We start from the raw sequence: 21,061 nt of genomic DNA, 5'->3' as shown, positions 1-21,061 counted from the left end.
TGCCCCTTAATTGGTTAAAAAAAAGAATTGGGTACTCTAAATTTATAAAAACAAAACAAAAAATTCTGACTGAGGTGCGTGTATCTGCGCAGGTGGAGGGTGGGGGCAGCTGTAGGGTGACTATTGCGGTGGCATCTTTGGAGCTCTCCTCTGAGCTGGTCTCCTCGGAGTCAGGAGAGGGGGGCCACCCGGGATGGGCCGGCGCCAACAGTTGGAGGACCTGCAGGAGAATGGACATGTAGTCAGAGGGAGGAACAGTAAGGCAATAACAACTGACGTTTGGCACCTCCAGGTGGGGTCCGGTGGTTTTCACCTCTGCAGCGTCCGCCAGCCTCCGCGTTGGTGACCACCTTGTCCTCGGCCACACCGTTCACCTCCTGGGCACACTCGTCGAAGGTGGTGAGGATTCTCAAATCCGGCATCCCAAATCTGGGCCCTCTCCTGGCGATTGTGGGAGAGCTGTTCCTGAGGCCCTGAGGAGACACAGAGAGGGCATCATTTGCAACACGTGTGGCTCACAGTGGTGGGAGAGGGTATGTGAAGGAAGGGTTGAGGGGGGTTGAAGTGGGAGGGGTTGCGGTCGCATGGAGACTTGGGTGGGGTGGATGCTTCCGTGGGGTTGGAAAGATCTCGGTGGGGGGGGGGGGGGGGAGGGGGTTGCCCACTCACTCGTGCTGACCAATGTAGATCATTGACCTTTTTCCTGCTCTGGAGGCCAGTTCTCTGGTCACATTCCCGGCGCTCACAGCCACGGCCACCTCGTCCCAGGTGGCACTGGCTGCCCTGTGGCTCACCTTCCAGGACCCTCGGGAGAACAGGACATTCCTCCTGGCCTCCACAGCGTCTATTAGCCCCCCAGGCCTACGTTCCCAGATCATGAGGCTGGTGTCCTCGGCACCATTGTTGCGAGCTGGTTGGGGTTGTCTGAGCAAGTGCTGCTTTAAGTGCTGCTCGCAACCTTGTTAGCTGGGGAGGGGGGGGGCGCTGGCGAAAGCGGTAACGGCGAATCAGCTGGCGAACCTTCATTTGTGGTGAGAAGCTCTTGAGGCCTCCTTCAGTGGACCAATTAACGTTGAATAACATTGCCAGCCTCGCTGCGCTGAGCACCGTGAAGCTCGCGGCAGTTCCCGCTCGCTACAACGCTGAGAAATCTTTCAGGAGAATCGCGCCCTTGGAGTATTTATATTGTTCCGGCTGCAACCATAGTAATTCCTTCAGTAGACATTCGTATTGGATCATGGCAGCATAATGTTTGGGTTTACGGATAATGTTACATTTGTGTCGCAGTTGTAACCACTAATTTCTTCAGAAGATATTGCCTATGGGATTATGACAGCCTAATATTTTGGTTTCCATACAGTGATACACTTTTGTTGCAACCAGTGTAATTCCTCCAGCAGGCACTAACTGCTGTATAGTATTACATCCACACCATTTGCTAAACTTTATGCTGCCTTCAATGTTTGCCCCCGTCGGCTAATGATGTCATTAAACCGGCATGTAGTTTGGGCTGCTGTCCAGTCTGTAATTGTTATTCAGTAAATTATACGCACACAGTCGAGGGGGAAAGTTGTGTGAGTTGGGACATCAGAGAAGTCTGGCTTGGATCAAACAACCGGGAATTATAATAAATGTCCACCCAGATTCTTGGCAGTGAAGCAAATCCTTTGCGATAGGCGTTTGGCAATACTGGAGACGTACAGTACGAGCTGCTGTTTCTTTTTGATTTCATTGGGCTGTCCCAGCAGCCGTTAGTCTAACCGTCAGACTGCATCCTGAAACTGTGAAACAATGTGTTAAGGAACCTGTGAAACCTTGACTGCAATCGGCAGCATTTTATATCCGTTTACTGCAACATACATAGTGAGAACTTTATGCGCTTGCAAGAAATAATTGATCACATTACACATACGGAGTGTGCTTCCAATGGTTGTTAGGAGGAAATACATTTAAAGATGACAGTCCTCAGGTAAGTAAACGCTTTATGTTAATGTACCTTGTTTAACAACATGTGATGATATAATTGCACATGTAATTTAGAATACAGCAAATAAATTATACCTTTTTGGCTGCACACTATCAAAAAAATAAATTAACTGTAATTACACAATGCAGTTCAGCTGGATTACATTTTAATGCATTCTGTTTCATTTCACTACCACAGATATTGGCATTTGCAGGAGGAAAACCGTTTTTCTTTTGTGATCGCTTGTATTTTAGCAATTCCACACAGAAGGAGAAATCAACATTTACGCCAGTTACCACACATGGTGGGGATGGGGGAGGGGGAATCTATTGTACAGCATTTAACTGTCCAAGTTGCCTGAACAACAAGTAACAGTGTGATGTTCCCTGAAACGCTGCCGTGTCCTGTTACTTGGACACGTGCGAATACCACACCAGGTTAACATATTGTCAGGGTTCGCACCACAGGTGTACTGGTGTCACTCATTTGCAGCAAGACTTGTCAAAGATGGACCTCTTTGTTCATTTTAAGAGCATTGCTTGGGAACCAAAGCTCCTGCTAATTAACTCTGGAGAGAGAAAAAAAAATGTGGGAATGCACCGTAAAATGTGGTGTGTAATTTTCTCCTCTGCTCCAATTTCATACTGACTGCTTCACAGAAGCTACTTTTGACCTTGGGCACAGGTTTCGTATTAAGTTCTAGTTTTACGATCTTGCCAGTAGCAGCAGGCTGTCAGTCCCGTACTTCTGTCTATTACATTTAATATCAGAATGGATGTTGGAGGGGGCAGCACGGTGGCGCAGTGGGTTAGCCCTGCTGCCTCACGGCGCTGAGGTCCCAGGTTCAATCCCAGCTCTGGGTCACTGTCCGTGTGGAGTTTGCACATTCTCCCCGTGTTTGCGTGGGTTTCTCCCCCACAACCCAAAGATGTGCAGGTTAGGTGGGTTGGCCACGCTAAATTGCCCTTTAATTGGAAAAAATGAATTGGGTACTCTAAATTTAAAATAAAAAGAATGGATGTTGGATATTTTCCCACCGGCTCCTTGGGCAATATGTGTCATTTCGGGATGGACTAAACTGGACAGACTTGAAAGAGTCAAAGTGAGTTAACTAATCTTAGGCAGAGCAGCACTACATGATGATTTATTCCCTGTGAGCTTTGGTTGGGGAAAAATCAGCCAGGGTTCCTGGTTCCAATTATTACCCAGTAATCAAGATTGGAAAATGCATTTCTGGGCATCATGTAAGCTTAGGGTCTGACTTGGCTGGAACCCACCTGTGGCTGAACAGCTGATCAACAGCAGGTTTCTGTGCAGACACTGAAGACTGTTCACTTGGTTGAGGTAGAGGAGAACTGCTGGTGCATATATGGAACCTTACCCTGGAAAACAAAGATTGACAATTGGTGGGAGGAATCGACAAAGCTCCAATCCCAGATTTTCATGAGCATTTTACTGAGTTGCCATAGTAGGCTGGATTTTTCCACCCGAGGCAGGAATTGGGTGATAGAGCTAATTCCATGTTCTGTTCCCACTCCATCACAAAATTTTCAGGCCCTAAATAACCTGGAGGTGCAAATAGAGGGGGGGGGGGGGTGGAACTGGAGCAAGTAGGTTAAAAGGCCTGCCTCCTTTCCCGAAAAGCCTCACCCCCGTGCTTCTGATGCACTTAATGACTCATGTGTATATATAGTATAGTTGAATCTTCTGAGCACTTTAAAGTTCCACCATTCATCCTCACCCATTTTGCACTTTATGAGCACAAATCACAACTTGTAACAGTTGGAAGCTGTTGAATAGCCCATAAAAGTTGACAAATAAACAAACAGACACTTTTAACCAGCTGTGGAAATAAAGTCAAGTATTTCGGAAAATGGGGGAGAGAAGGGAGGAGGGAATGGAGAAGGGGAGGCAACATCCAAAGGGTAGGGAAAGCAACTACTCAAGCCTCGTAGGGTACTGAGGAGGGAACAAAACCAAGGCAACTAACAGGTTATGCCTCTGTGGCCTCAGACACACCCCTGGTACTTTTTAATACCATGAGGCAACATGTATATAGTTAATAAAACGGCTGGTGGGGGCAGCATGGTGGCGCAGTGGTTAGCATTGCTGTCTCACGGCGCCAAGGTCCCAGGTTCGATCCCGGCTCTGGGTCACTGTCCGTGTGGAGTTTGCACATTCTCCCCGTGTTTGCGATGATTTCGCCCCCACAACCCAAAGGTGTGCAGGTTATGTGGAGTTGCCCACACTAAATTGCCCCTTAATTGGATAAAATGAATTGGGCCCTTTAAATTTATTAAAAAATAAAAATAATATGGCTGTTGAATCGACTGTTGGGGAGGTTATAAACTAATTTGGCAGAGGGATGGGAACCTGGGGCGTCATTCTCCGACCCCCCCGCCGAGTCGGAGAATGGCCGTTGGCCGCCGTGAATCCCGCCCCCGCCCAGAAATTGCCTGTCCCGCCGACGTAAATCAAAGCTAGTATTTACCGGCGGGACCAGGCAGCGTGGACGGGCTCCGGGGTCCTGGGGGGGGGGGCGCGGGGTGATTGACCCCGGGGGGTGCTCCCACGGTGGCCTGGCCCGCGATCGGGGCCCACCGATCCGCGGGCGGGCCTGTGCCGTGGGGGCACTCTTTCCCTTCCAGACCATGGCGGAGGCGGAAGAGACTCTCCCCACTGCGCATGCGCAGGAAACTGTCGGCGGCCGCTGACGCTCCCGCGCATGCGCCGCATTTCCGCGCCAGCTGTGCACCAAACCCCATTTCTGCCAGCTGGCGGGGCAACAAACGCCATTTCCACCAGCTGGCGGGGCGGAAATCCCTCCGGCGTCGGCCTACCCCTCAGTGTTGGGGCTCGGCCCCCAAAGACGCGAAGCATTCCGCACCTTTGGGCCGGCGCGATGCCCGTCTGATTGGCGCCGTTTTTCGCGCCAGTCGGCGGACATCGTGCCGTTGGTGGAGAATTTCGCCCCAGATTAGGAAGTTAGAGGTCAGTAAAGAGGCAGCAACTAAAGCCAGTAAGATACTAGATAATAAACTCAATGTGACTAAGGGGGAGAGTAGACAGGGAAGAGATGAAGAACGCAAAGGGACAGGTGGTCTGAGGTGCATTTGTTTCAATGCGAGAAGTGTAGCAGGTAAGGCAGATGAATTTAGGGCTTGGATTAGTACCTGGGAATATGATGTTATTGGTATTACTGAGACTTGGTTGAGGGAAGGGCAAGACTGGCAATTAAATATCCCAGGGTATAGATGCTTCAGGAGGGATAGAGAGGGAGGTAAAAGGGGTGGAGGAGTTGCATTACTGGTCAGAGATGATATCACAGCTATGATTAAGGAGGGCACGATGGAGGATTCGAGCACTGAGGCAATATGGGTAGAGCTAAGAAATAGGAAGGGTGCACTAACATTGTTGGGACTTTACTACAGGCCTCCCAAAAGCGAGCGTGAAGTAGAGGTACAAATAGGTAGACAGATTATAGAAAAATGTAGGAGCAATAGGGTGGTCGTGATGGGAGATTTTAACTTCCCCAACATTGAATGGGACTCATGTAGTGTTGGAGGTGTAGATGGAGCAGAATTTGTAAGGAGCATCCAGGAGAGTTTTTTAGAGCAATATGTAAATAGTCCAACTCAGGAAGGGGCCATACTGGACCTGGTATTGGGGAATGATCCCGGCCAGGTGGTTAAAGTTTCAGTCGGTGATTACTTTGGGAATAGCGATCACAATTCCGTAAGTTTTAGAATACTCATGGACAAAGACGAGAGTGGTCCTAAAGAAAGAGTGCTAAATTGGGGAAAGGCCAAGTGTAACAAAATTTGGCAGGAGATAGGGAATGTGGATTGGGAGCAGCTCTTTAAGGGTAAATCCACATTTGAAATGTGGGAGTCTTTTAAGGAAAGGTTGATTAGAGACAGGACAGACATGTCCCTGTGAAAATGAGGGATAGAAATGGCAAGATTAGGGAACCATGAATGACGGGTGGAATTGTGAGACTAGCTAAAATGAAAAAGGAAGCATACATAATATCTAGGCGACTTAAATCTGATGAAGCTTTGGAGGAATATCGGGGAAAGTAGGACAAATCTCAAACGCGCGATAAAGAGGGCTAAAAGGGGTCATGAAATATCTTTGGCTAACAGGGTTAAGGAAAGTGCCAAAGCCTTTTATTCGTATATAAGGAGCAAGAGGGTAACTAGAGAAAGGATTGGCCCACTCAAAGACAAAAGAAGGAATTTATGCGTGGAGTCAGAGGAAATGGGTGAGATTCTTAATGAGTACTTTTCATCGGTATTCATCAAGGAGAGGGACATGACGGATGTTGAGGCTAAGGATGGATGTTTAAATACTCTAGGTCAAGTCGGCATAAGGAAGGGGGAAGTTTTGGGTATTCTAAAAGGCATTAAGGTGGACAAGTCCCCAGGTCCGGATGGGATCTATCCCAGGTTACTGAGGAAAGCGAGGGAAGAAATAGCTGGGGCCTTAACAGATATCTTTGCAGCATCATGAGCACGGGTGAGGTCCCGGAGGACTGGACCTGTGAGCTTGACGTCAGTGGTAGGCAAACTGTTGGAGAAGATACTGAGGGATAGGATCTATCCACATTTGGAAGAAAATAGACTTATCAGTGATAGCCAGCATGGTTTTGTGCAGTGAAGGTCATGTCTCACAAACCTAACAGAATTCTTTGAGGAAGTGACAACGTTAATTGATGAGGGAAGGGCTGTAGATATCATATACCTGGACTTCAGTAAGGCGTTTGATAAAGTTTCCCATGGCAGGTTGATGGAAAAAGTGAAGTCGTATGGGGTTCAGGGTGTACTAGCTAGATGGATAAAGAACTGGCTGGGCAACAGGAGACAGAGAGTGGTGGTGGAAGGGAGTGTCTCAAAATGGAGAAAGGTGACTAGTGGTGTTCCACAGGGATCCATGCTCGGACCACTGTTGTTTGTGATATACATAAATGATCTGGACGAAGGTATAGGTGGTCTGATAAGCAAGTTTGCAGATGATACTAAGATTGGTGGAGTTGCAGATACCGAGGAGGACTGTCAGAGAATACAGCAAAATATAAATAGATTGGAGAGTTGGGCAGAGAAATGGCAGATGGAGTTCAATCCAGGCAAATGCGAGGTGATGCATTTTGGAAGATCTAATTCAAGATCTTTACGGTCAATGGAAGAGTCCTGGGGAAAATTGATATCCAGAGAGATCTGGGAGTTCAGGTCCATTGTACCCTGAAGGTGGCAACGCATGTCGATAGAGTGGTCAAAAAGGTATGCAGCATGCTTGCCTTCATCGGACGGGGTATTGAGTACAAGAGTCGGCAGGTCATGTTACAGTTGTATTGGACTTTGGTTAGGCCACATTTGGAATACTGCATGCAGTTCTGGTCGCCACATTACCAGAAGGATGTGGATGCTTTAGAGAGGGTGCAGAGGAGGTTCACCAGGATGTTGCCTGGTATGGAGGGTGCTAGCTATGAAGAAAGGTTGAGTAGATTAGGATTGTTTTCGTTGGAAAGACGGAGGTTGAGGGGGGACCTGATTGAGGTCTACAAAATTATGAGAGGTATTGGCAGGGTGGATAGCAACAAGCTTTTTCCAAGAGTGGAGGTGTCAATTACAAAATGTCACGATTTCAAGGTGAGAGGGGGAAAGTTTAAGGGAGATGTGCGTGGAAAGTTTTTTACACAGAGGGTGGTGGGTGCCTGGAACACTTTGCCACGGAGGTGGTAGAGGCGGACACAATAGCATCATTTAAGATGCATCTAGACAGATATATGAACGGGCGGGGAACAGAGGGAAGTAGATCCTTGGAAAATAGGTGACAGGTTTAGATAAAGGATCTGGATCGGCGCAGGCTGGGAGGGCCGAAGGCCCTGTTCCTGTGCTGTAATTTTCTTTGTTCTTTGTTCTCTTTGTTCTATTCGGAGTTTATTGTTAATATGCCTTATATTTATGTATACGTTTCCTGTGTATTCTTACCTTTTCTGTTTTGTTATAAATACAAACACAAGTCAATTAAAAATAGTTTTAAAAAGTATTTATGAAATGACTAGGTAGTCATTGCATCCAAAAGCCTATAAAACTCCTCAAGTAAACAAACAGACTTTAGAACAATGATGTCAACAGATTTCTAGACTGAATACGTAAAAGCAATGGGAAAATATTAAATGTCTGCACACACATGAATGGTCTAGCAATCCACTCCGTTCAAGGGCAATTAGGGATGGGCATTAAATGCTGGCCCAGCCAACAAGGCGAACATCCCATGAATTAATAGAAAAGATATCAGGCTACCCTTTCAATAGTATAAAAGGTATATGCTGACGTTTTATCCATTAGGTTAAATTGTTGAACTCACCTGAAATCATTTCCACATTTATAATGTGATTGTTTACATCACAATTTGCCACTTTACAGAAGTAATAATTTGGCAAACACATTGGTTCGAAGTTAATGTGGGCAACAGGATGCCGCACACTGTTTGGTGAATCGGTGCGAGCCCTGTGTCGCTTTTCTCTGGAAGGCCCAATGCTATTCCAAGGTAACCTGCCACTTACCTGGGAAGACTTGGACCTTCCGTCAAATTAAACTCCCAGTCGTGTGGAAATCCAACCCTAAGAACTGCAGGCCAATCCTGCGCTGGCAGCTCTCCAGTACCAGCAATGCCATTGGGGTCAGTAGCCACTGCTGGTACTACAGTGGGGCCTTCCATGAGGATCACCGATGGATCCCCAAGGATAGGTCAGTGTGGGAGGGAAGGATGTCGCTAAGGTGGGTAACCAAAAAGAAAATGCTGGAAAATCTCAGTAGGTCTGGCAGCATCTGCAGGGAGAGAAAAGAGCTAACGTTTTGAGTCCAGATGACCCTTTGTCAAAGGGTATCACTGGCGGGGGGAGCAGAGGGTCAGAGCAAGGGTGACAGCATGGGTTCCTGTGAGGTCCCAATTTCTGATGCCAGGTCGCTTGATCAGGCACAGAGTACATGTACACAAGGGGTCTGCCTGGTAGATTTCCTGGTTAACCTGATGGATTTTGCTGGGTGTGCTCTCCAGATAGTGAGTTCATTGGCTGCTGCTGGCGGTAGGATGCGGCCTTTAAGTGGGTCATTAAAGATCTCAAATGGTCTCCAGGCAAGGAGGGCATCTGCAATCGTTCCTGCCCCGGACTTGATCAGAGGGAGACTGGAGGACAGCAGGATATTATCAGACCATAAGACAAGACATAGGAGCAGAAGTAGGTCATTCGGCCCATCAAGTCTGCTCCGCCATTCAATGAGATCATGACTGAACTGATAATCCTCAACTCCGCTTTTCCGCCTTATCCCCTTAACCCTGGATTCCCTTACTGATTAAAAATCTGTCTGTCTCAGCCTTGAACACATTTAATGACCCGGCCTCTACAGCTCTCTGCGCAAAAACATCCACAGACTCACTCTCCTCTTAGAGAAGAAATTCCACCTTATCTCTGTTTTAAATGGGCAACCCCTTACTCTGAGATGGTGCCCTCTGGTCCTAGACTCCCCCACAACAGGAAACATCCTCTCAGCATCTCCACCAGTCAAACCCCCTGAGAATCCTATATGTCTCAATAAGGTCGCCTCTTATTCTTCTGAACACAAATCAGTACAGACTCAAGCTACTCAACCACTCCTCATAAGAAAGCCCCACCATCTGGGGATCAACCTAGTGAAGCGGGAGCTGAAACAAAGGGGGGTCCACCAGGGAGCCGACTGACAGCCATTTCCCCCCCTCCCACTCTGGTTGGTCCCAGTTGGGACCATGAACATCCGTCCCATTGTAATAAAGTACCCAGTATGTCCACACCTATCAACTCCTGACACAGGCAGGGTTAATTAACAAAAAATATCTGCACTTGTGCAATCTCAACGTACATAAATGTTATCCCGGGCTCAGATGGGAAGACATAAACACAGAAATCTGGGCTGACACTTTAGTGCAGTACTGAGGGAGTGCTGCACTGTTAGGTTGCTGCCTTTTGGTTGTGACGTTCAGCTGATGCCCTGTGGCTATCCCAGGTCGATGTAAAGATCCCATTTTGAAGAACAGGGGATTTACCCTTGCTGTCTTAGCCAATAATTATCTCTCAATCGATCATCTGGTTATTATCATATTGTTGTTTGTGAGTGTTTCCCGTGTGCAAATTGATGCAGAGTTTCCTTTCTTTAACAACAGTGAATACATTTTAAAAGAACTTCATTGCCCGCAAAGCAATTTGGCGTATCATGAGGTATTGAAAAATGCTGCATGTAACTTTTATTTTGTTACATACAATGACATTTCCTGATTTTCTCACTACTTCCTCCGTCCCTCTCTCCTGGTTGTTTCTGCTATGGTACGGCGGTACAGAAAATAGCTGCCCTGGTTGTCCAAATTTCTGGTCGATTGTTAGTAACATGGTTGGGAGTTGGACCCTCTCTTGTTTTCCAAACTGGATGGTGTTGAATCTAATTTTATCACCCCGGACTGCCTGTCAGGTGGTAAGTCAGAACAGAAAGGGGATCAAACCGTAGAACTGTACGGTTCAGCTGCTCGCTATTTTAACGGACACTGATGCATTTGGGTCGTTTCTTTGAAATGGTAACTCTGTTTCTCTCCGGTGGCACCGCCCTCCTCATTGTTGGAAGGGGTGTTGTCGATGGGGGGCTGGGGGGGGGATGAGGGGGGTTGATTTGCCGATCTAGGGGGGGATATTGAAGGAGGACAGGGCATCCCGGGATGGGACCAAATGGGAGGAGGAGTTGGGGATGAGCTGGAGGAGGGATTGTGGTATGATACATGCATAGATAGATAGAAGATAGGAGCCGGAGGAGGCCTTTTGGCCCTTTGAGCCGGCTCCGCCATTTATCACGATCATGGCTGATCGTCCAACTCAATAGCCTAATCCTGCTTTCTCCCCAAAGCCTTTGATCACATTCTCCCCAAGTGCTCTATCCAGCCACCTCTTGAATATATTCAATGTTTTAGCATCAACTCCACAGGCTCACCGCTCTTTGGGTGAAGAAATGCCTCCTTATCTCTGTCCGAAATGGTTTACCCTGAATTCTCAGACTGTGACCCCTGGTTCTGGACACACCCACTGAGATGCTGAGGAGGGAAAATGCCTCAACCTCGTGTGGGAGGCTTGGGCCGGTTCAGTTATAAGTGGTACATAAGACGCACCTGGCAAAGTCAAGGATGAGCCGGATGTTTGGAGGATGTGTGTGTGAGCGGTGCGGGAGGGGCCGAGCTAATCATGTGCATGTGTTCCGGCTCTGCCCAAGGTTGGAGAGGTTTTGGGGGGGTTCTTTAGCACCAGGTCGGCAATCTGACAAGTGGGCTTAGAACCCATTCCCCTAGGGGCCATACTCTGGATGTTGGACTTGCCAGAGGGTGCGGGAGCAGATGTGTTGGCCTTCGCCTCGCTAATCGCTCACAGGCGGGTCCTATGGGGGTGGAAGTCAGCTTCTCCGCCCTCTGCCTTGGGAAGGCTGGGGGATTTAATGCCGTTCCTATATTTGGAAAAGATGACATTTGCCTTGAGGGGGACGAGTGAGGGGTTGCACAAGAGATGGGGTCTGTTTATATTATATTTTGGAGAGCTAGTTGTTGCTAACAGTTAGCGGCATGGGGGTGGGGTTGCTTTGGGTTTATTTCAGTATAAATGTTGTGGGTTATGGATCAGGGCTTTATGGGGAGAAGGCAGGAGAATTGGGATGAGAAAAATATCAGCCATGATTGAATGGTGGAGCAGACTCGATGGGCCGAGTGGCCTAATTCTGCTCCTACGTCTTATGGTATTGTATTGTGTCATTGTTGCAATGTTAAAATTTGAATAAAAATTTTTTTTAAAACTTTGGGCTGGATTCTCCGCCGGCGGGATGCTCCATTTTGCCGGCAGCCGGTTTCCCGACGGCGCTGGGCTGCCCCAAAATGGGAAACCCCTTTGACCAGCCGGCGTAACTGAGCATCCCGCTGGCCGGTAGAAATAGGAAAGTGGCGTCGTGGGACGGAGAATCCAGCCCACTGTTTCTCTCTGCACTGATGCTGCCTGTCCGGCTGAGTTCTTCACAGTTGCTGTTTCTATATCAGATTTATAGCATTCACAGTATTGTGTTTCTGTTGCATTATTGTTGCGATGCTAAGGAAGAATATTTTCATTTGTTCATTACATTTCCAGAGTATTAGTAGAAAAGACTTGTTGGTGATGTGCCTGGCTGTGGTTGCTGAATATATTTTCACAGCATGAAAGTGTAACCCTCTCTACCCCAAAACCCTTTCTGCAAAACATTGACATCCGATTATACTGTACTTTTTCTCTGAGTCGCCTATGGATAAAACATTCCTTCTTGTAATCCACCATCGCAGCTTTGATTAGCTTCCTTAACAAGTAATTGTTGTATATTTTGGACACCAAACAGGGTTATAATTTTGAAAACTGTCCTTAGTTGAAGGCTCTGTGGTTCTTCGCATCATTTTGGAAAACTACATTAAATGTGACATATTTATTTAAAACGTCAATAGATATGAGACTGCAGTGTCTAGTGCAAGACAAATGAAAGGAGAACATTGACAGAGTACTCTGACTAAGTATTTTAAATATAGCCTTCCTTTTATGGAAAGAAGCTGAAGGTTCAGATGAGTTTGTAAACTTGCTCCTCTTACGATGATTATGTTCTAGTTCCAGAGCCATCAGACAACACGGCCCAGCAGCCAGGAATGAATGAGAATGTACCGTCTACAGCCAGCAGCAACACAAGCAGCATCGGTGGAAGCACATCCGCCATTCCCCAGCCCAACTCTGCCAAACCCTGGCGCAGCAAATCCCTCAACGCCAAGCACACTGCCACGTCTTCCATGTTATCTGTGAAGCAGCCCCCGCAGGAACCGCCCAAGCCAGCGGCCGAAACTACTGCCAAGTCTAATGCCAATGGTCAGAAATCCATGCTGGAGAAGTTGAAGCTGTTCAATAATAAAGGTGGTTGCAAGACTGGTGGGCCCACCCTGGAGAGCTCAGGGCCTCGTGATGGCAGCTGTGAGAGGGTGGAGCCCACTTCCAACTGTGTGGACCTTGCTGAGGCAGACGCCTCGGCCAAAAGTATTAATAGTGCCGCACCTGCCTCGAACAGCCCCAAAATTGCACTAAAAGGCATCGCGCAAAGGACCATCAGTCGAGCGCTGAGCAATAAGAAAAACTCGCTGAAAGGCAGTGAAAAGGAGAAAGAAAAGCAGAAGGAGAAAGACAAAACGAAGGAGGTCTCCAAAAGGGTGTCCGTCTGTGAAAAAACGGAATTGGACAAGGAGCAAAAAGATGAGCCGCAGCTCACCGCTCCCGAAATGCCAAAAAAATCCTCCAAGCTCTCCAGCTTTATCCCAAAAGGAGGGAAATTGAATGGTGCCAAAAAAGATCCCCCCGCGCCCCAGCAAAGTGGAATACCAAAACCAGGGCTAAAAACTTCGACAGGGAAAACTACAAGTGCCCAAGCTCCTGCAAAGGAAACCGAGCGGCCCCGCAGCGGGAGGCTCAGTGGTGGACTCACGCTGCAGAAATCACAGTTGGACAGTAAGAATTCCAGTTCCAGTAGTTTAGCCTCCTCCGAAGGAAAAGGTGCCGCAGGGACGCCCCCTGCAAACAGTAGCAATGTTCAGGCTGCCAGTACAGTCAGCACAACCCAAACTACAGGAAGTAACACAGTCAGTGTACAGCTACCTCACCCACAGCACCAATATAACCACCCCAACACTGCCACTGTCGCTCCATTCATGTACAGGTATGTCTGATGTGTTACATTGCAATTTTATACTTTGGGAATTATTCATCATTATGCACGTTAAACTGTTGTCCTATTTTTTGCCTTGAGTTGATAGGCCTGATATTAGACAAATGCGATTATAAATGCTCTCTCGTGGTTGGAGGGTATGAGACACTTCAGGTCACATTTGCCACAGACAGGTTCTCTGATAAATTTGTGGACCATGTGATGTGACATAAGCCATGCTGAATAGTAGATCCTAAGTTGTTGTATTACTGAGGAGGAAGTAGCGTAGTGGTATTATCTCTGGACTAGTAATCCAGAGACCCAAACCATACTCGCGCCATGGCAGATAGTGAAATTTCAATTCAATACAAATCTGGAATTAAAAGTCTAAAAAAAAGGTGACCATGAAACCAGCCCCGATTGTCTTAAAAACCCGTCTGGTTCATTAATGTTCTTTAGGGAAGGAAATCTGCCGTCCTTGCCTGGTCTGGCCTACACGTGACTGCAGACCCACAGCAATGTGGGTGACTCTTAAACGCCCTCCGGGATGGGCAATAAATGCCAGCCCAGCCAGAGACACCCACATCCCATGGATGAATTTTTAAAAACAGTTTACTCCAAGTTTCTCCCCAACACTCCTTTCCTCAAAGCATTGTCTCTTTGATGAGTGACAATATCACTGTTGCCCTGCAGTACATTTGTTTAATGATGAGGTATAAGTCTTGCCAATGTTGGGAGGTTATTTAAACTGTACTGAGCATCACAGCCAAGTCCGATCTTACCTTCAACCGATATTCACATATGCAAACTTCTGGCAGAATGAGGGAGTGATATTTTGGCTGATTTCCCGCTCCCTAATCCAGAATTGCTGAAGTTGTTTGTCGCACTTGTACCCAGTGTGTGCAGCAGACTCGCTCCCTCAGTATTGTCTGCCTGATGCAAACTACATCTCTTTATTAATTCCCGACACAAACAGGGTAGCTGATTCTGGGTTTGATCCCTGGTTAATGTGTTGAGTTAACTGCTCACAGTTGTAGAAATGATTGGGATGTCACCCTGGGCCTCTGTGTCCCTCTTAGCCTAAGGGTACTATCAATCAGTGGCTTAAAAACCTCTACAGGGATCTCAAGTTCTGATTGTACTGCAGTGTGACCGGATGCATAGCACATGGGTGTGAAAAGTAGTTGATGGGATTGGGCTCCAATGCGATGTCCCCATAGGATTTGGGGAGGGGCGGCAAGTTGGCGCAGTGGGTTAGCCCTTCTGCCTCACTGCGCCAAGGTCCCAGGTTCGATCCCGGCTCTGGGCCACTGTCCGTGTGGAGTTTCCACATTCTCCCCATGTTTGCGTTGGTTTCACCCCCACAACCCAAAAGATGTGCAGGGTAGGTGGATTTGCCACGCTAAAATTGCCCCTTAATTGTAAAAAATGAATTGGGCACTCTAAATTTATATTTAAAAAAAGCTTTGGGGAGGCCTGAGGTTTAGGCTCACCTCGGAGTATGACCACAGACTGGCATCACCAGGGAAATGATATCCTAACATGGGTCGTCACCTTCAGAAGGAGGCTGGGTAGGGGAACAAAATTTGTAATTAAAAGTTACCAGGAGCTGCAATTCAGGGTTTTACTTTCTCAAGAATGAAGTGGAAGATGTTTTCAACAAAGCATTGGCCGGACCATTCATTTACCTCCTGGTTGCCTGAATTCTCCACATTAATGCTGCGATGTGCATGAACATCCGAAAGGAGGCCCTCCCTCTTCCTTATCCAATTGCCTTGCCAAGACCTGCAAATACAGGACCGCTCCGTTCTGTTGCAGTGAGTAACTACGTTGGAGTGGCTCCCAGTCCTTTGTGCAGCTGGCTCCCCGACCTCATTATTCTCATTTCCTCGTGAAGACAGAAAATGTGCTTTACTGGGGAGGGAAGAAAAGAAACAGGCTAGCAAACATGGAATGGAGGATAAGGTGCCAGAGGTGGTGTGACAAGAGTCCATTAACAAATGATTGTGCCTCCCTTCCTGCCTGAACAGAAGGTGTGAAATGGAATGGTTACAGAGGAGAAGACTGAACACCGAGGGAAAATAATAGCCAGAATACAAACGTAATTAACTTGTTCAAACATGACTCAGCCTTTGCAATAGGATTTTAAAAAAAATAATTTTCTGGCTTAAATTTTGAACTGGTAAACCATTGAAACCATTTCTGTTGCAACGCACAATTCAAACAATTTGAATTGTACTGCAATGTGTGATTTTGTGAGCAAGTAACCGATTTACCTACGGTTGGCTGCATTTTTCTGTTTCTGTACGATTACTTCATAAGGGGCCGATGAATTATGCAGACGGTCCACTCGCTGTTCACTCCATTAAAGCAGTTTTATATTTGCAGTGCCTTGTTTTTTAGGTCACAGACAGACAGCGAAGGAAATGTGATGACTGAATCTGGTACAGGGGGAGTGAACATGGATACTGTTCTGTACAGCAAAAATGGACAAACATGCATTGAGGATTTGCCCGGTAAGTTCCCCAGTTTTTACGTACATGCACAGGCTATAACATTAATAAAAAGCGAAGGCTGAAGTTTTGTAATTTAAAATGTTTGCAGTGTTGTGTAAAGGTGCATATCTATTTCAGTCAATAACGTTGAGATTTTTTATCCCTTGTCACAGAAATAAGGAAACATTGTACCGTTCTGCAAATGCAGTCTGATACATATAGTTTTGCTGCTTGTTCGACTTGTCATAAGTATCTCTAAGTTGGCAGAGTGACTATAAAAGCGGACCATATGAAAGCAATGTAGAGATTTTCCCACCCCTTCCAAAAATGCATACAAATGATTTTGCACGGCAAAGGATTTCAAACTGGTGTCTGCAAGATCTTCAGATTGATCATTGTCTGAGGTCAAGCACACTTCACATTGTGAGCCCAGCGTCTTGAACATTTTTATTCAATATTCTTTGCCAGTTCTTGTTCCTTCTTGCTTTATTTCAGTTGCATGTGCACTAATTTAAAAAAAAATATCTGCATTGCTGAAGCTGTCCTTGTTTGGGCTGCTGCCAGTGCTTTTTGAAAGCTGGATCAGGGGTTTCTGCGAGAGTATCAATATTTGCAGAGCTCCCCCGTATATGCTGGGGACAACCCTTCAAAACACATGCAATTTAGTTCATGCTACAGGTTCTCCAACTTCACCTGTATGATCCCACGCGATTACTGATGTCGCCAATGTTTTTTGTTGACGCCTTTTATTGGTCTACAGGGTTACCAGATAAAGTAGCATTTCATGTCCGAAGATTTGCTGTAGGTTTTACATATTTAAAATATCTTTTTACAGTAAACATTTTTTTGGTCAATTTCTCTTCTTTCGCCTCCCTGAGATATTGGGCCTGCAGTGCCAAGAACGACCCCGCTATCAAATGGGACTTTTTTTGACCTCGGTTGGGAACGCCTCGCGGAGGTCACAATTATCTCACTCACTTCCTGCAGTGATGAGCTCAGTTTGCCAGTGCAGGAAGAGATTGGGGCGCCATTTTTAAATGCCGGCCCGATCTTTCAACCCCCCCTCGCACTGTGGCCTTCGGACCCCCCAGCATCCCAACGTACCTCCGCTTCGGGGGTCCTGAAGCCCCTTCACCCCATCTCTTAAGGGCAGGGCTCCGGGCTCTATTTCTGGCACGTGCAACCTGGCACCTTGGTGCTGCCAACCTGCCAGGGTGCACTGCCAGGGTGCCTGGGCAGCACTGCAAGAATGCCCAGGTGGCAGTGCCAAGATGCAGGGTCGTCAGTGCCAAGGTATCCAGGTGGTGGCGGGAGTGCCAGGGTACTAATACCCTACCCAGAGCCCAACCGATGGCGTGGGAGACCTCCCCCTCTCCCTCCCCCCCCAGGTGCCATCATGCCTTGTCCACGTTTGTGTGGATTCTTGCTAAACGGTGCCATGCGAGGGCTCCCAGGCTTGAACGTTCGTTCCCATGCCTCGGGAGAATCGAACGGCAACATATTTAAATGAACCTAGCGAGGGTGAGATCCAGATCGTGACGTCCCGTGAGATTTACCGACCTTGTCCCGTCACTGAGTGTGCACGACAAACCCATTCGATCACGCCCATTGACTCTGTTGGGTTGCAATTCCCTGACTGACCCCCCCTGTGTGTCGCTCAAGTGCTCATTCTTGCAAGCTATTTAATTGTGGAGCGCCTGTACGAGATCATGTCCAAAAGTTCAGTTCCATGGCTGGTTTTGAGATACCAACAGTGAGAAAACCGCTTGTTTGTTTCTTTCCTCTAGTTCAGGGACTCGCAGGCCAATTGTCACACTCCTACTGCCTCCCCAATGATCATCGATCGGCAAACTCAGTAGAAGCTGAGGATCAGACTTGGTGCTGTCCGGGCCTGTATGATTTTAGTTCCTGGGTAATTCAATTGCTGAGCTGTTGTGGTGTGTTTTACCCGTCTTTAAGAAGATTTGGTGGGCCCTGCATGATCCTGCTATTCTGTCTTTCATCGTTCCCAGATGACGGACAAATTAAAATAGCATTGAACCAATTTGTTTTTTCACTGTACATTGTGATTCATTGGACATTAGGCCAGGCTGCATTGGGTAGTACACAAGTTAAAGCTATGGCAAAATTACAAAGCACAAACTCAAGTGAACATGATAATTTTTGTTCCATGTTTAGTTTCTGGATTTAGCGTATTAATGTAAATTATTGAAAGTAGAGCCTTTGGCGGGATTTTCAGCTGGCATTCGCTGTTGGCAAAAATGGCGACACTGGCCAAAAATCCCTCGAAACATCAGGTACAAGAATCTCGGCGGCGAGATCTCGTTCTGAGATTTTCCCCTATCATTGCTAGTGACGCAATGAGGTTCCCGCCTTCCTATAAATACATTCAAATATATTTAACGGTCTTCCTACCATATGTTCTGTGGTATTATCATACATGAAGGTAATGTAAGGGTTAATGAAATGGATACAGACAGCCACTAGAAGTATAAAAGGGATAACGCTGAGCCTTGTGGTTCAGAAGGTTGGAGTAGGTGGTCGGAGCAGGAGCTGGCTAGGAGGACTGATGGCAACTATTGCAAAGCGGCAAGCTGACGGGGGTAAAGAACAAAGAACAAAGAAAATTACAGCACAGGAACAGGCCCTTCGGCCCTCCCAGCCTGCACCGATCCAGATCCTTTATCTAATCCTGTCACCTATTTTCCAAGGATCTACTTCCCTCTGTTCCCCGCCCGTTCATATATCTGTCTAGATGCATCTTAAATGATGTTATTCTGCCCGCCTCTACCACCTCCGCTGGCAAAGCGTTCCAGGCACCCACCACCCTCTGCGTAAAAAGCTTTCCACGCACATCTCCCTTAAACTTTCCCCCTCTCACCTTGAAATTGTGACCCCTTGTAATTGACACCCCCACTCTTAGAAAAAGCTTGTTGCTATCCACCCTGTCCATACCTCTCATAATTTTGTAGACCTCAATCAGGTCCCCCCTCAACCTCCGTCTTTCCAACGAAAACAATCCTAATCTACTCAACCTTTCTTCATAGCTAGCACCCTCCATACCAGGCAACATCCTGGTGAACCTCCTCTGCACCCTCTCTAAAGCATCCACATCCTTCTGGTAATGTGGCGACCAGAACTGCACGCAGTATTCCAAATGTGGCCTAACCAAAGTCCTATATAACTGTAACATGACCTGCCGACTCTTGTACTCAATACCCCGTCTGATGAAGGCAAGCATGCTGTATGCCTTCTTGACCACTCTATCGACCTGCGTTGCCACCTTCAGGGTAAAATGGACCTGAACTCCCAGATCTCTCTGTACATCAATTTTCCCCAGGACTATTCCATTGACTGTATAGTCAGCCCTTGAAGTAGATCTTCCAAAATGCTGGATTGAACTCCATCTGCCATTTCTCTGCCCAACTCTCCAATCTATTTATATTTTACTGTATTCTCTGACAGTCCTCCTCGCTATCTGCAACTCCACCAATCTTAGTATCATCTGCAAACTTGCTAATCAGACCACCTATGCCTTCGTCCAGATCATTTGGGGCAGCACGGTAGCCTTGTGGATAGCACAATTGCTTCACAGCTCCAGGGTCCCAGGTTCGATTCCGGCGTGGGTCACTGTCTGTGCGGAGTCTGCACATCCTCCCCGTGTGTGCGTGGGTTTCCTCCGGGTGCTCCGGTTTCCTCCCACAGTCCAAAAGATGTGCAGGTTAGGTGGATTGGCCATGATAAATTGCCCTTAGTGTCCAAAATTGCCCTTAGTGTTGGGTGGGGTTACTGGGTTATGGGGATAGGGTGGCGGAGTTGACCTTTCGTAGGGTGCTCTTTCCAAGAGCCGGTGCAGACTCGATGGGCCGAATGGCCTCCTTCTGCACTGTAAATTCTATGATAAGCTATGATTTATGTATATCACAAACAAAGGTGGTCCGAGCACGGATCCCTGTGGAACACCACTAGTCACCTTTCTCCATTTTGAGACACTCCCTTCCACCACCACTCTCTGTCTCCTGTTGCCCAGCCAGTTCTTTATCCATCTAGCTAGTACACCCTGAACCCCATACGACTTCACTTTTTCCATCAACCTGCCATGGGAAACTTTATCAAACGCCTTACTGAAGTCCATGTATATGACATCTACAGCCCTTCCATCATCAATTAAAGTTGTCACTTTCTCAAAGAATTCTATTAGGTTTGTAAGACATGACCTTCCCTGCACAAAACCATGTTGCCTATCACTGATAAGTCTATTTTCTTCCAAATGTGAATGGATCCTATCCCTCAGTATCTTCTCCAACAGTTTATTTACCACTGATGTCAAGCTCACAGGTCTATAATTCCCTGGATTATCCCTGCTACCCTTCGTAAACAAAGGGACAACTTTAGCAATTCTCCAGTCCTCCGGGACCTCACCCGTGCTCAAGGATGCTGCAAAGATATCTGTTAAGGCCCCAGCTATTTCTTCCCTCGCTTCCCTCAGTAGCCTGCGATAGATCCCATCCGGACCTGGGGACTTGTCCACCTTAATGCCTTTTAGAATACCCCAAACTTCCCCCTTCCTTATGCCAACTTGACCTAGAGTATTTAAACATCCATCCATCGCCTCAACATCCGTCATGTCCCTCTCCTTGGTGAATACCGATGCAAAGTACTCATTTAAGAATCTCACCCAATTCCTCTGACTCCACGCAAAAATTCCCTCTTTTATCTTAGAGTGGACCAATCCTTTCTCTAGTTACCCTCTTGCTCCTTATATACGAATAAAAGGCTTTGGGATTTTCCTTAACCCTATTAGCCAAAGATATTTCATGACCCCTTTTAGCCCT

At 47.1% G+C, this 21,061-nt stretch overlaps 1 protein-coding gene across 12 annotated transcripts in view; it reads left to right on the top strand.

The window, feature by feature from the left end:
• The window catches only part of nav2a (neuron navigator 2a), a 1,224,858-nt gene that overhangs the window by 868,313 nt on the left and 335,484 nt on the right, over window positions 1-21,061 (top strand). For 11 of the 12 annotated variants that reach the window (XM_072466710.1, XM_072466713.1, XM_072466705.1 and 8 more), the window contains 2 exons: window positions 12,654-13,743; window positions 16,135-16,247. In XM_072466710.1, the coding sequence (XP_072322811.1) occupies window positions 12,654-13,743; window positions 16,135-16,247 (1,203 nt within the window). Of the gene's footprint in view, window positions 1-1,804; window positions 1,970-12,653; window positions 13,744-16,134; window positions 16,248-21,061 lie in introns of those variants that run through there. The other variant, XM_072466712.1, reaches the window with a different exon arrangement.

Source organism: Scyliorhinus torazame, chromosome 10, assembly GCF_047496885.1.
Source record: "Scyliorhinus torazame isolate Kashiwa2021f chromosome 10, sScyTor2.1, whole genome shotgun sequence".
NCBI classification, from domain to species: domain Eukaryota; kingdom Metazoa; phylum Chordata; class Chondrichthyes; order Carcharhiniformes; family Scyliorhinidae; genus Scyliorhinus; species Scyliorhinus torazame.
This window is presented reverse-complemented; position numbering and strand designations above follow the sequence as displayed.